At 42.7% G+C, this 13,853-nt stretch overlaps 1 protein-coding gene across 26 annotated transcripts in view; it reads left to right on the forward strand.

The window, feature by feature from the left end:
• The window catches only part of maptb (microtubule-associated protein tau b), a 47,649-nt gene that overhangs the window by 19,890 nt on the left and 13,906 nt on the right, over nt 1-13,853 (forward strand). For 15 of the 26 annotated variants that reach the window (XM_077212173.1, XM_077212166.1, XM_077212156.1 and 12 more), the window contains 2 exons: nt 1,777-1,962; nt 10,927-12,099. In XM_077212173.1, the coding sequence (XP_077068288.1) occupies nt 1,794-1,962; nt 10,927-12,099 (1,342 nt within the window). In that variant the 5' untranslated portion in view covers nt 1,777-1,793. Of the gene's footprint in view, nt 1-1,776; nt 1,963-6,075; nt 6,100-10,926; nt 12,100-13,853 lie in introns of all 26 variants that reach the window. The other 11 variants (XM_077212164.1, XM_077212155.1, XM_077212147.1 and 8 more) reach the window with 1 other exon arrangement.

The following is a 13,853-nucleotide window of genomic DNA, read 5'->3' on the forward strand; positions in this document are numbered from 1 at the left end:
CAGTACATCTATGTAAGCTTTTGTATCAAATACTGTATCAAGTTGTTTTCTTTGCTCCTACCTAAGTAACTAACTAAAACTTCATATTTTATTGTAGTTAAATAGAGGTTACTAACTTTCAATGAACTAACTAACAACTATAGTGGTTGGACAATGAAACATACACCTGGTTTTAGACCACATTAGTGTTGGCTCGATACCACAATTTTCACTTCAGTACAGTACCACAATCAAATACTGTAGTATCGATACTAAATCGATACCATACAGGGTCTGAATTTCTGCGTAGGATTGCAAGTATTGTGCATAATTTTACTAATTTCCGCAGGTTTCGCTTTAGAGATGGCTCTTTGAGAGATGGTTTTCTTTGCCCTCATAACCACAGTGCGCACAAATAAAGCCACATCTCAAAGAGCTTCCGCATTTCAAATTGAGTTCCGCTTGTGCTTAAAAGGTCAAATACACACAAATTTCAGTCAAAATGTCTGTCTTGGTGAGTATACACATAAACCAAGTCAGTTATCTCTTAAGTGAACATAAACAGTTGATAAATAAAACGCATGAGCTGGAGATTTCATGTTATTCAAACGGTACGCTCTTATGTATGTGCGTTGATTAGTGTTAAAAGTAAATAAATGTCTAAATTAGATAGTTTCAATGATGCACTCACCTTTTGATCTCCTAACTCCTTGTACAAGTCAGGATGGGTAAGTGATAGATGCTTGGCAAGGTTTGATGTGTTGCCTCCCGAGGCAAGCTTGAGGACTGGTGTGGTAAATTCTGTTTCATCTTTTCAACAGTTTTGTACGCAAAGTAATTCCAAATTTCACTTCTACTGCCCTTTTTATTAATTAGTTTTGGGTGTGTTGAGGGAGATTTACCTGCTTTATCCATTTTGTTCCTCTATGTTGCCACATTTGACGATTTCGTGGCAGTTTGGGTAGCACACTGCTACCTAGCTGTGAACTTCGGAACAGCAGCGTATCAAGTACCGAAATGAGCAAAATCATGATATCATATGGTTTTAAATAAAATATATACCGTTATTTTCCCTGTATCGGTATACTGTGCAACCCTAACCACAATAATGTATTAGTATGGTGTAGGGCCTCCTTTTGCCAAAAAGCATCAATTCGTCTGGGAAATGACAGATACAAGTCTTGCACAGTGGCCAGAAGGACTTTAAGCCATTCCTCTTTCAGAACACTGGCCATGTCACTATGTGATGCTGGTGTAGGAAAAGGTTTTCTAACTTGCTCCTCCAAAATCCAAAATAAGAGTCTCAAATAGATTTAGATCTGGTGACTGTGCAGGCCATGGAAGATGTTCAACTTACTGTGTGTATCGGTGCATTATCATGCTGATACATGGCGCACCCCCTTCAGGGTACAATGTTAAAACCATTAGGTGCACATGGTCCTTTAGAATGGTTCAGTAATCCTTGGCAGTGGCGTGCCCATCAAGTTCCACCTCCATGCTTTGGGAACGCAACAGTCCTGTGCTATTGCTCTGCTAATTCAACCTTCAAACACTGCTCTTATGGAATGTAAAACCACCAGGCTGCGCATATATGGGGGTGAAACCTCCAACACTATATTGGCCAGTGTTTCAATTTCATTGTCCAATACGTTTGTGCAAGTCTATGTACATTCTTACTACTAATAATATTTTGGGGTTAAAAGGTAATGCAGCACATTTGTCACTTTGACACATAAACCTCTTGCTTAATGCTTATTTTTGCACATTAATGCTTATTTTTCTGTTTTAACTCTACAGACTGAAATCATCTCAAAATGGACCATCAGGACCACATGAATTCTGGACAGGTGGGTGACTCTCAGCACTCTCCTGGGAACAACATAGCATCTGGTGTAGCCAACATGACCATCAATGACGGACATCAACGAGACATGAAGAACGGGACAGCAGCACATATGGGACCAGGTGACGGTCCAGTGAAAGGTCTGTATAATGAGGGAAGAAAAACTGAAGTTACTGTATTATATAGAAGGAAAAAACTGAAAGTCTGAAAATCCCCTTTTTCCCCACAAAGCACAGAAGAGCTGAGTGATACTCATGGTAGTGTGTTTCTCACTTATGTCTCGTCTCATATTGAGAAACCCGACACATATGCTGACAGTTACACCACTCAGCAATGCGTTGGTTTCAAATGTCTGTGAAGATATTCATTCATTCAGGTCAATTGCAAAATGTCATGTAGAATTTATTTGTTGGACTTTATTTTCCATTTGTTGAATGATGATAAAGATCACAATCACAACTTTAGAGACACAGTCTACACGGTGATTGTGTTCAATTTTAAGGAATCCCAACCAGAGTCTGTCAATGGAAAACCTGTTATTTCTAGACCTGGGAAAAGTCAGAGAAATTAATAAAATCTTAAAAATACATGGAAAGACGTGGAAATATCTACATAATCTAGCTAAGCTCAAATATTTTGTTGTCAAAAAATTGCTCCGTGTATGCATTTGCTATTATTAAAAATGTACATTTTTAAAAATCCTGTAATCATGAATGACTGAAAAAGTCATGGAAAAATTAAGGAAATTTATTTGTTAAAAAGTTCTGAAAACCATGCCACCATCAGATAACTGGCAGATGCATGGATAAATGATGAGATGTCTTCAAATGTTGGAAAACAAAGTTAATCTACAAATAGCTTCTATAAGACTTGTCCTGCCTGAATTAACTGTTCACAATAATTTTTTTAAAAATAAATTTGTGCATATAACATTGATCGTAGATAGTTTTTTCTATGTTTCTTATGATGTATAGTTGGATGAGGCTCAGATGTGAGGAAATAGGTCATAGTTTATAAAAAAAAAGGGTAATCGGTCTTACCTGCTTTGAATTGCTCTGGCACAACTGACAAGCTTTCAGCAAGCCCCAGGCTCCCTCACAGAACACAAACGAAACCTTCTTATCAACCAGCAACCTAAATTTCCAGCTCAGTTGTGCTGGCAGAAGTCAGTGAAGCAGAATGTCTCTAAAATGACAAATTCGGTAAAATAAAGTTTGGAAAACAACATAACACTGCCTTTTAGAGAGTTACTTTGCCCCTTACAAAATTATGTTTTGGCAGTTATAGCTCTCGTCTCAATGGCGTACTTTGTTGTACTATACTGCCTGTTGCTCAGCTTTATAGTTCAATTGATCCCATAACACTCTATTACACTACTGATTCAACCATTCACTTTTGATTTCCCAAGAAAACACTACTATATTGTACTAATAAAAAATAATAATTCTGCATAATTGTTATTGAAATGATTAATTTAATAACTGGCACATGAATGTTTTTTTTTGATAAAAGCCAGCCTCTCATATTTCCCCTTCAACAGTGGACAAATGAGAGTGCTAGATACAAATGTAGCCATTTATCATCCACACCTACTGCACACTGTTGACGTTGACAGCAGCGCAGATTGATAGAAATGGAAAGAAAATAGTGCCGATTAAAACTGAGGTATGAATTTTGACCGGCGTGTTTTTTGTGTGTTAAATTAATCAAGCTTTGAAACGCAAATAATTTTTTCACGTAAAAACGCACAGTTTTGAGGCCCCGGAAACTAACCGGGAGTACTTTCTTGAAAAACTTCCAGCGGCCAGAACTCTGACCAGGGAGGTGACTATAGAGTGGGTCAGTGTGTATGCACTATAGCTCTGGTAAGGATTCCATACAACTTCATGTCTTAAATGGGCGAACTAACCCTTTAAAATTCTCCCAATTGCACGTCATGGAAAACGTGGGAAAAAGTTGAAAGTTGTCTCTATGCTTGAAAATGTTAGGGAAATGTAATAAAACTTAAAATGTCAGAAATTAGACATAGTAAAACCACATTTCTGTGATTATGCCATGAATGGAGGCACAGAAAGCTAAATCCTCAGTTGAGCCACATTCAAATCTCAGGCCATTTTTTTGTTGTTTTTAGAGACTGATATGCATCTGATGTACATCATATGTAATCATAATGAACAACAGGAAAAGTAATGGAATAACAGTGGGATCCTTGACACTAACATAAGAATTCATGCCTTGCTTTTGCTTTTCCAAAAAGCAGTGCTTATTAACATTGCCCAAACAAAACAGTGACAAATCCATGGCCTTTTTGGATCAGCAATAAACCTGGATCTAGAGGTCTGCACTCCCGCGGGAGTTCCCGCAAAACAGTGCGGCGCGGGACAAATTTTTAAAGGTCATTGCGGGAGCGGGCGGGATGATGAGGTGCACTTGCGGGTGCGGGCGGGAGGGATGATACGCTGCACTCCCGCAAATTAAATATGAGTATAAAGTAAAATATATAAATGATTAAAGTAGCGTACATAATTTGTAGTTGTGAGGGAGATTCTGATTGGCAGCAATAAAAACGTTTTAAGCAGCCTAAACTTGTGAATGTTGTCGGGAAGGGCGGGGCCTAATCTCACGCACACTTGTTTAGAGACAATTCCTTTCCCGCTGCTCCGAGTTCGAATTCGAAAGCTAGTTCAAGTTCAAAATAGACAGCATGGACGAGGAACAGAGCGCCTCTAGTGCTTCAGATAAAGTACTGTTGTGAATATTATGCTGTTCGTAATATGGGACCAATAAATATGTTACCAAGTATTGGTAAGGAATTTTGTGTGCACGCATTTTTTTCCCCAAGACCTTTCGTCAGACAGAAAGTGCGGGCGGGAGCGGGACATTATATCACAGATGCGGGCGGGAGCGGTACTAAAAATGACAAATCTTTGCGGGAGCGGGCGGGAGCGGGACTGAACACTGCGGGAGCGGGCGGGAGCGGGTCTGAAAATTGTGTCCCGCGCAGACCTCTACCTGGATCCTCTCAGGAATGACCTTGCCATGCTTTTAGAAGCTTTTTTGGAAACTTAGTTAAGTTGATTTTTTGCTGATGTTGTGATTTGCTGATGTAAAGCAGCACTGAAAAAAAAGTCACTGAAAGCTAATTGCATGCCTTCAAGGCTGTAAAATGCAGCTGCAACAGGAAGTAATGTTCCAAGCAACACAACTAACTCTTTAAAGGATTCAAGGCCAGTAAAAGCCCAGAATATTTGTCAAAGAGCAATTAGGCAGGTCTACTTCACCCTTTTTACATGAGAGAATAATGTCAGTTCTGGGCAGTGTGAGTACTACACTAAATAGTAGTGCCCAGAACATCCATTTGTTAAATGAGTAAATAAGATGAGCGCTCAAACCGCTAATGGCTTAGATGCATGTACCTGTCTGATGCCATGACCTGGGAATTATTAGTTATTATTATTATTAAACCGTAAGTAATTTTAGCTCTAATTATTGTTGTTAATATTGTACATTTGGAAGTGCTAATATTTTTCTGTCGTAAACACTTCACTGTCATTTGCTTTTTTTAAGGCACCCAACTTTTAACAATAAGGCCATCTTCTGCCATTACATAGGACATAATTACCTCACAAAAGTTCAAGGTCTGAGTAAATGGACTTCATTTATCATTTATCTCCCAAGGCCACAAACTCATCGATCTTGTCAGAGAAATAGCTGTCTAGTTGAGACAAAGGCATTAAGATAGCATCATGTATGTTGAATGCTATGGTTCTGTGAAGTTGGGAGTGATGTAAATGGATTAGATTACCATTAGCCATCAGCTGAATATTTCATGTTAGATAACATGTTGCTGATGTTTGCAGTACTGCTGAAATGGGTCTGCAACTTTAATTGATACAAAGTTCACTTAACATGCTTCTTATGAACTGCCAGAGAGATCAAATTTCTATCAAGTCATACATAATGCAGACTCTCCCCCATTTATTTCATATGATAGACTATAGGGGAAGGGTTAAGTGAATGAAAACATTTTGCATTTTTCCTGTGATTTATAGGTTGATAAGCATTGTCCGTGTCTGCGAGCCACTTCAATTCACAATTCATTATGTTTAGAAGACAATATATTTGTTGAATTTCTTGTAATAGGAAATCTACCAAACTGGACAAAAGAATCCCAGTACGGCTGTTAATGTTCTTCATATCTCATCTGTTCTTTTAACTTGCTTCCATGTGATTTCACAATTTTGACTGTTCAGGAGGGACAGCAGGAGCTGGAGAAGGTATGGTGGGCTCTCCACCCCCTTATCCACCTGCAGTGTAAAAAAGTTCAGTAAATTTACATGCAAAAAATTTGCTCATGACCACCACAGATTAGTTCTGCACCACAGAGGCTTTCAAATACAGCTATAAATGAATGTATTAAAAGTTATTTAAATGCATTCACAGCACAATGCTTTTTACTGCTCAGATCAGGTGCAAAAGTTTCCATCAGTGTATTAAATGATACTTGCAAATCGACAATTCACTGATTCATTGCTTCATTGGCCATTTTGCTACCAGTCATCAATGCTTTACACACTGAAGCTCACAGAGATGTTGTGGGTCATTGTGAATATTGTGGTCTGATTGGCCAGTTTTATGCTTTTGGTTTTGATTGTTTTTGTTGTGATTAATTGAGTGAAGAGGCACTTTTATAAGAACTGATCCCATAACCCCTTCAGCCCAATTGACCCCTCATTTTGCCAACTATATAGTTACCCATTTCTTTGGTACAATCCATGTTGCAACCTACTGCTCGCTAATTTAGATTAGCAAGCAATGTGTAAAAGTGCCTTTTACTCAAAGTTTAGTGTGTAAAATCAGATTTTTGGACTGTTTAACTTTTGTCATGAAAACGTCTCAGGTTACGTATGTAACCCTGGTTCCCTGAGAGGGAACGAGACGCTGCGTTGAGACGCGGTGGGAACGCTCTGCGTGATTGCGTCGTGAAGCACGTGTATAATCAGTCCAATGGAAGAACGAGACGTCACCGGCGGTAACGTCATAGACCAGGAAGCTACAAAGCACACCAGAAATCAGACCGCGACAGCTTCTGAAAAGGCCTGAAGCAAGTCGATCAGGGCATGCAGGAAGTATGGCAGGAGAACGCAGCGTCTCGTTCCCTCTCATGGAACCAGGGTTACATACGTAACCTGAGACGTTCCCTTTCAAGGGAACTCGAGCTGCGTTGAGACGCGGTGGGAACCCCATGTCCACTACGCCATAATGAGAAATGCCCGTTCTGTGTGGAGTCCTTGCGCACACTAAGAAACAAGCAGCCTAGCCCCGGGAGTGGAGAGGTCTAGGTCGTAGAATCTGACAAATGTATGCGGTGAGGACCAGCCTGCCGCATTACAAACGTCCTGCAGGGAAACCCCTGAAATTAAAGCCTTAGAGGCAGCCATACTCCTAGTAGAATGGGCGCGGACAGCCATAGGTGAGAGCTGTCCGGCCGCTTCATAAGCAAGTGAGATAGCCTCAACTACCCACTTGCTCATTACCTGTCTAGATGCAGGGCAACCTTTCTTGGTTGAACCGAAGCAGACAAATAACTGCTCTGATCTACGCCACAGGGCAGCTCTGTGAACGTAGGCATCCAAAGCCCTAACGGGACATAACAGATTGAGACCTTCCTGATCTGGGGTAACGAAAGGTGGAGGGCAAAAAGCCTGCAGCACAATAGGGCCCGCCACATTAGTGGGGACCTTATGAATGTAACCCGGCCTAGGGTGTAAAAATGCTTTCACCATACCAGGTGCAAATTCCAAACATGAAGGAGCCACCGACAGGGCTTGCAGATCTCCAATTCTCTTGATAGAAGAAATAGCGAGAAGAAATAGAGTTTTTAGTGTATGGAACTTCTCTGAAACCTCTTCAATAGGCTCGAAGGGAGCCAGGGCCAGACCCTCAAGTACAATGGCCAAATCCCAAGCCGGTGCTCTAGAGTGCAATGCAGGCCTAAGCCTCAGTGTACCACGGAGAAAACGAGTAATAAGAGGATCTCTCCCAAGAGAAGAAGTCCCCAAAGGGGAGCGATAAGCAGATATAGCCGCTACGTACACCTTTAAGGTGGAGGGAGATAATCCAGCAGAGAAACGGTCTTGAAGGGTCTTGGTCCTCTGGGCTGGGAGGAGCACACTCTTCTTGGTGTTTAGCCGCAACCCCAACCTTTTTAAGTGAGACAGAACGACATCTCGATGCCGAACTGCCAACTGCTCGGAACGAGCCAGGATCAACCAGTCGTCGATATAGTTTAATACGCGAATGCCCTGGAGTCTCAGAGGAGCCAGCGCTGCATCCACGCATTTCGTAAAGGTGCGGGGTGATAAACCTAGGCCGAATGGAAGGACCCGATATTGGTATGCTTCGCCCCCGAAAGCAAACCTCAGGAACTTCCTGTGATGAGGATGAATGGATACATGAAAGTAAGCGTCCTTCAAGTCTATTGTGACAAACCAGTCCTCGGACTGAATCTGTGATACAATCTGTTTGAGTGTAAGCATCTTGAACTTGAGTTTCTGAACTCTGCTGTTTAACTGACGCAGATCTAGAATAGGACGCAACCCCCCATCCTTCTTGGGAACGATGAAGTAACGGCTGTAAAACCCTGACTCTCTGCTGGGAGGAGAAACCCTTTCTATAGCCCCTTTTTGCAGAAGCGTCAGTACTTCTAGTTCCATGACCCGAGCCTGCCTTGGGTCCACCACTGTGGGAAGGACCCCTTGAAATCTGGGCGGACGAGAACCGAACTGAATTCTGTAACCCTTTTCTATTATATGCAGGACCCACTGAGAAATATTTGGCAGTAGTTTCCACGCTGCCAGAAATTCTACTAAGGGGACCAGTCTCTCGAGACTGGCCTCGGGATTCGGTTGTACGGACATTTCGGTGCCCTGAAGCAGCGAACCGGCAGGGAACAACCGAACTGACCGTTCTACGATCCTCCTCGGAGAATCGTATGGGGACGCTGACACCTCGGTGCCCTGAAGCGGCGAACCGGCAGGGAACAACCGATGTGGCAGCGCTGCGACTCTCCTCAGAGAATCGCCCCCCAGAGGGTGCCGAGGATGAACGATTTCTCGAAATCGTCCCTCCTCGGAGGGGACCACCCTCAGAAGCCTGACGCCTTGGGCGTCAGGACTTCTTCTTAGCCCAAGCCTTCTTAGAGATGACAGTCCTCAGATCTTGCCTACCCCTAGCTGGCCTGGACTGCGACCGCCACCCAGATTCCCCAGATTGTGGAGGAGCCCGAGTGGCGACGCTCTGTTTTTGATGCACTCTGTGCTGTGAGGAGCTTGTACTCGGATGAGACTGCTCGGATTTAATAATCATTTTTCGCCCAGCAGTCTCGGGGATATTGAAACGTCGAGGAAGAAACCTCTGGAACGCAGCCGATTATTTTTTCGTTTCTTGAAACCTATCGACGACACAGTTGATAGCGTCGCCGAACAAACTTGAAGGTGACAGTGGCGCGTCCAGAAGAACAGACCTATCTTTATCCTTTATATCAGACAGATTTAACCAAAGATGCCGCTCCGTGGCCACCAGGGCTGCCATAGAACGGCCCACTGATTTGGCCGTCTCCTTGGTGGCCCGGAGAGACAGGTCTGTTGCGCGACGCAATTCTCGAATTGCGTCAGCCCTGACTTCCTCACGTTCATCGATATCCTTCAGCAGATCAGCCTGGTATGCCTGCAGTATAGACATAGTGTGCAGACATGACGCAGCCTGACCTGCTGCCGAATAAGCTTTACCCACCAGCGAAGATGTAGATTTTAATGGCTTGGTTTTTAATGATGACGATGACTCGGGAGAGAGATAGCTCGCGAGCGTCTCTTCAGCCCGAGGCACCTTAACATAACCATAATCAGATGCACCCAAAACATTACTGTAACAGGAAGTTTGTGGGTTAAATACTCTGAATGACGCCGGTTTATTCCACGATCTCGAAACCTCATTGTGGAGATCGGGAAAAAACGGGAGTCCCGGACGTGGAGGCTGTGTTTTAGATGGTAAAAATCTTTCATCTAATAAACTTTTTCTAGTAACACTCAAAGAATCATCGGCTGGCCATTCAATATTTAATCTAGCTACAGCACGAGATAAAACCTCCATAAGCTCCTCATCATTATCGGAGGCATGAGCTGGCGAAAACTCAACATCCCCCATATCAACACTGACGACATCCAGATCCTCAGAACTGGATAGCCGCAACAATGGTGCCCCAACCTGGGAAGGAGAAGCCGCAGCGCGGGCTCCTTCCTGGGCAGAGGCACCGGATCCAGCAGGTAAGGGTTGAGAAAGGGCTGGGCCCGTCTCAAGCCCCGCTACTAGATCCATATGCGAACCCCAAGATGAAAGCCTTCGCTGTGCCTCGGCAGCAGCGGGACCCGCACCCCGGGGAGCGCGAACCGAACCGTCCTCCTCAAAGAACGCCCGGCGAGAGCGGAGCGTCCTCACGGACAGCTTCTCGCAATGCTCACAGTCAGCTCCCTCGAGAACTGACTGGGCATGCTCCACTCCCAAACAAGCAACACAAAGCTGATGTGTGTCCCCACCCGTGATGAAACGAGGGCAAGGGACAACACAACGCTTGAATTCTTGTTTCGCCATAATATATATATATATATATAGATAGATAATGTGCTTGTGACAGACAACAATAAATAGACAAGGACAGTATACAGAGAGCGCTTGCTGAAGGCAACAGAAGCTGTCGCGGTCTGATTTCTGGTGTGCTTTGTAGCTTCCTGGTCTATGACGTCACCGCCGGTGACGTCTCGTTCTTCCATTGGACTGATTATACACGTGCTTCACGACGCAATCATGCAGAGCGTTCCCACCGCGTCTCAACGCAGCTCGAGTTCCCTTGAAAGGGAACAGAAACTTGTCTTTTGTGTTGTGTTCGGGCTCCTTACGTGGTTCTGTGCTTTTAGTTCCTTTCAGTTCCTTGATTCCTTTTCTTTCTCTGCTTCTAATGTTGACTGTAGAGAGAGGGTGGTTGAGTGTTGCTAATTCTGCAGTGTTGTCTGTGGCTGTTCCTATCATTCTGCCTTCCACGTCATCAGAAGAGTTAACACCCGGAAGTCCGCCAGAGAGTGGCCGGAGCAGTGCGGCATCAGTGGATAGGGATGGAGAGCAGGAGAATGGGGAAAGAGAGAGCTCTGTCAGCCCACGGGAATCACCAATGTCCCCACATCCATTGCCAACAACCCTAGCTGATGGTTTGGGTTCAGGAATCACAGGCTTTGACAGTCAGGTGATAAGGAGTCCATCGGATAAGATCTCCGACCATCATAGTTCTAGTGGATCTGAGGAGGTGAAAGAAGAGAATGAAAAAGAAAAGTCTGAGAGATTTTCTGGTTCTTTCGGTGTGGAAGAAGCACCTATAAGTGCTATCAACATGAAAGAGGATAAAGAAGAGGACAAAGAGGAAGTTAGCGACAAAGAAGAGGAAGAAACAGGAGTTTCCTTGGTGCACAGTTCTGTGACCCCAGACTTGACAACCCAGAAAGACTACAATGAACATGAAATCCCTACCCATCTTCCCATGACCCCAGAGGAAGCTAAAAAACGTGGCCTATCGTTTGACTACACAGAACCTCAGGATCCCAATCATCAGAGTGGTCCTGTGGGCTGGGAGTGCAGCTCTGACAAAACGCCGCCGGAAAGCAAGAGCCCCGACTCATGCAGGGTGGATCCAGGCTCACCTCTTTCTCCCAGTGCTGCCGCCGACCCTACCCAAGAGGAATCATCTCTTACAGACTTCCAAACGGATGCTCGGGAAGAAGAAGAGGAAGTAGAGTTGCCAGAACCAGAACATGAAGAAGATGAGACCACCATTCCTCCTGTTTCCCAAGAAGATGCTGCACCCAAGATGGAGCCTAAGGCAGAGGAACATAGAGAACCTAAAGAAGTAAAAGAGATCAAGCAGGAGAAATACTTGGAGACCAGCAATAATGATCGCATTGATATGGTCCAGTCTGTTGCCTCACCAGAATCCATTGCCAAACCTAAACCTGATGCTGCCAAAACTAAAGATGCCGTTAAGCCCAGTGCCCAAGTAATGCCCACAAAAGCACCAAGCCAAGTAGATCCTGTCAAAGAAGCTCCTGCCAAAAAAACTAAGAAACCCGTCACTACAGCCGCTGCCGCTCCTTCCCCCAAAACTGCTCCTAAACTTCAGAAAACCCCCTCTAAAGATGCTGCTCCGGCCAGAAAAGCAAGTGTCCCATCCAAAGGTCTGTTTTCCGTTCTGTTCCTCCAAACCCCACACAAATCTTTTTATTTCTCCTTTCCTTTTCTTGTTTATAGTAGATTAGAACTACGCAGCACCCTTTCTTATAAGCGTACACAACGAAACGAACGTGTTCGGTTGAAGAAATGGGCTGCTTGTAGCCACAAAATCTCTCTCTCTCTCTTGATCCTTTGTGCCCTGTGTGTCTCTCTCTTCTCATTCCCTCTCTGTGTGTGGTCAGTGTTATTCTGCTTTTGTCTGTGACTAACTGCATTGATTGACTGTTATTGCTGGCACAGTTTTCACCTGTCCCTCTGTATTGCATGTCACCTGTGCATGATGTGTGTTGAATGTATCACTCACAGAACTGTGCATAACCTTTGTGGGCCTACTCCTTTCCAATATGTCCATTTTATTAAACAGCCAATTGGACCCAGAGGCCCATGCAGATGGGGTTGAATATAACACATACTGAAAGGAGAAGGTCAGCATTTGCTGCTGGGTTCAAGACAAGCGTCCTCTAAATGTCTCCCACAGCTGTGCGAACATCTCCTACAAAAAGATCAGACAAGCTCAAAAATGTGAAACATTTATTGTTGCAAACCGTCTTAAGGCAATCTTTTGACGCTCAGAAATCTAAGTTAGGTGCATGCAAGGCAACACTATATTGATATTCATGAATCATTCTGCACTTCTCCATAATTTTTGTCTATATTTTAGCCATCTACCTTTTTAAAAAAAAAATTAAATTTAGAAATAAACCAATAAATAAACAAGTAAATACATAAATACAATTTAAGAGATTAATAAAGAAATAAGACAAAATTATATATATATATTTTTTTATATGATGACATTCTAATATTTGCATTCTGAATTGCAACGGATCTTCTGTCTTGCATAAACTTGTATACTGAATTGTAATTGGATTTCTTTTACCTATGGTTATTTAATCAGCTTGAGCAACTGTGGAGAAAGTGTCAATTGGTGTTGATTTTTGTTGTGCAAAGGCAAAAGAAAACAAGACCATTCATTATGTCAACAACAATGACAGCTCTGATTGTGCATTTTATTTAGACGGCTTCATAGCTTAAACCCTAAGCTAAAACTTTAACACTACTCTTTTGCTGCCTTGCAAACACACCAATTTACTCCAGGAAAAACTAAATCTACTGTTGTTTCCCTGTACAAGGTTAAAACATTCTTAATTCTTTGCGTTTTGTCATAATAAAACGAGGTCCTGTACAAATCAATTGATGCAAAAAAAGGTCCTTGTAATTTTGTCATAATTTTCCTCACCCTCCTGTTATACCAAACCCATGTGACTGTGTACAAGGAATATCTTCACATCTGTCCAGTGGACTATTTACCATAGCAAACAGATAATTGTGAGAGCTGAAATCAAGAACCAGACAAGTTAACATTACATTTTTTTGTGTTAATAAACTGGATTTATCAGTTAATTTAAAATGTGAATAAGAGATCACAACTAAACAAATTCCCCCATGAACTCTGATAAAAAAAAAAATCCACCAAGAATGTGAGATTTAAATTATATTTTGGTCTGTTTCTATAAAGCTCTAGAATGGCTTCAGAAAACTTGGAATATACTTCCGTATTTTACAAAAGAAATAAACTTTTTCAGGTTGGGAACAACATGAGCGTGAGTAAACAATGACAGAATTTCCATTTTGTAATAAATGTTTGTTTCTGAATGTTTATCATAAACAAACATAAAAACTGAAACACAGGAATCTG

The sequence above is a fragment of the Siphateles boraxobius genome, unplaced genomic scaffold, assembly GCF_051911475.1.
Source record: "Siphateles boraxobius isolate OS27281-9 unplaced genomic scaffold, OSU_SipBor_1 66, whole genome shotgun sequence".
In the NCBI taxonomy this organism is placed as follows: Eukaryota; Metazoa; Chordata; class Actinopteri; order Cypriniformes; family Leuciscidae; genus Siphateles; species Siphateles boraxobius.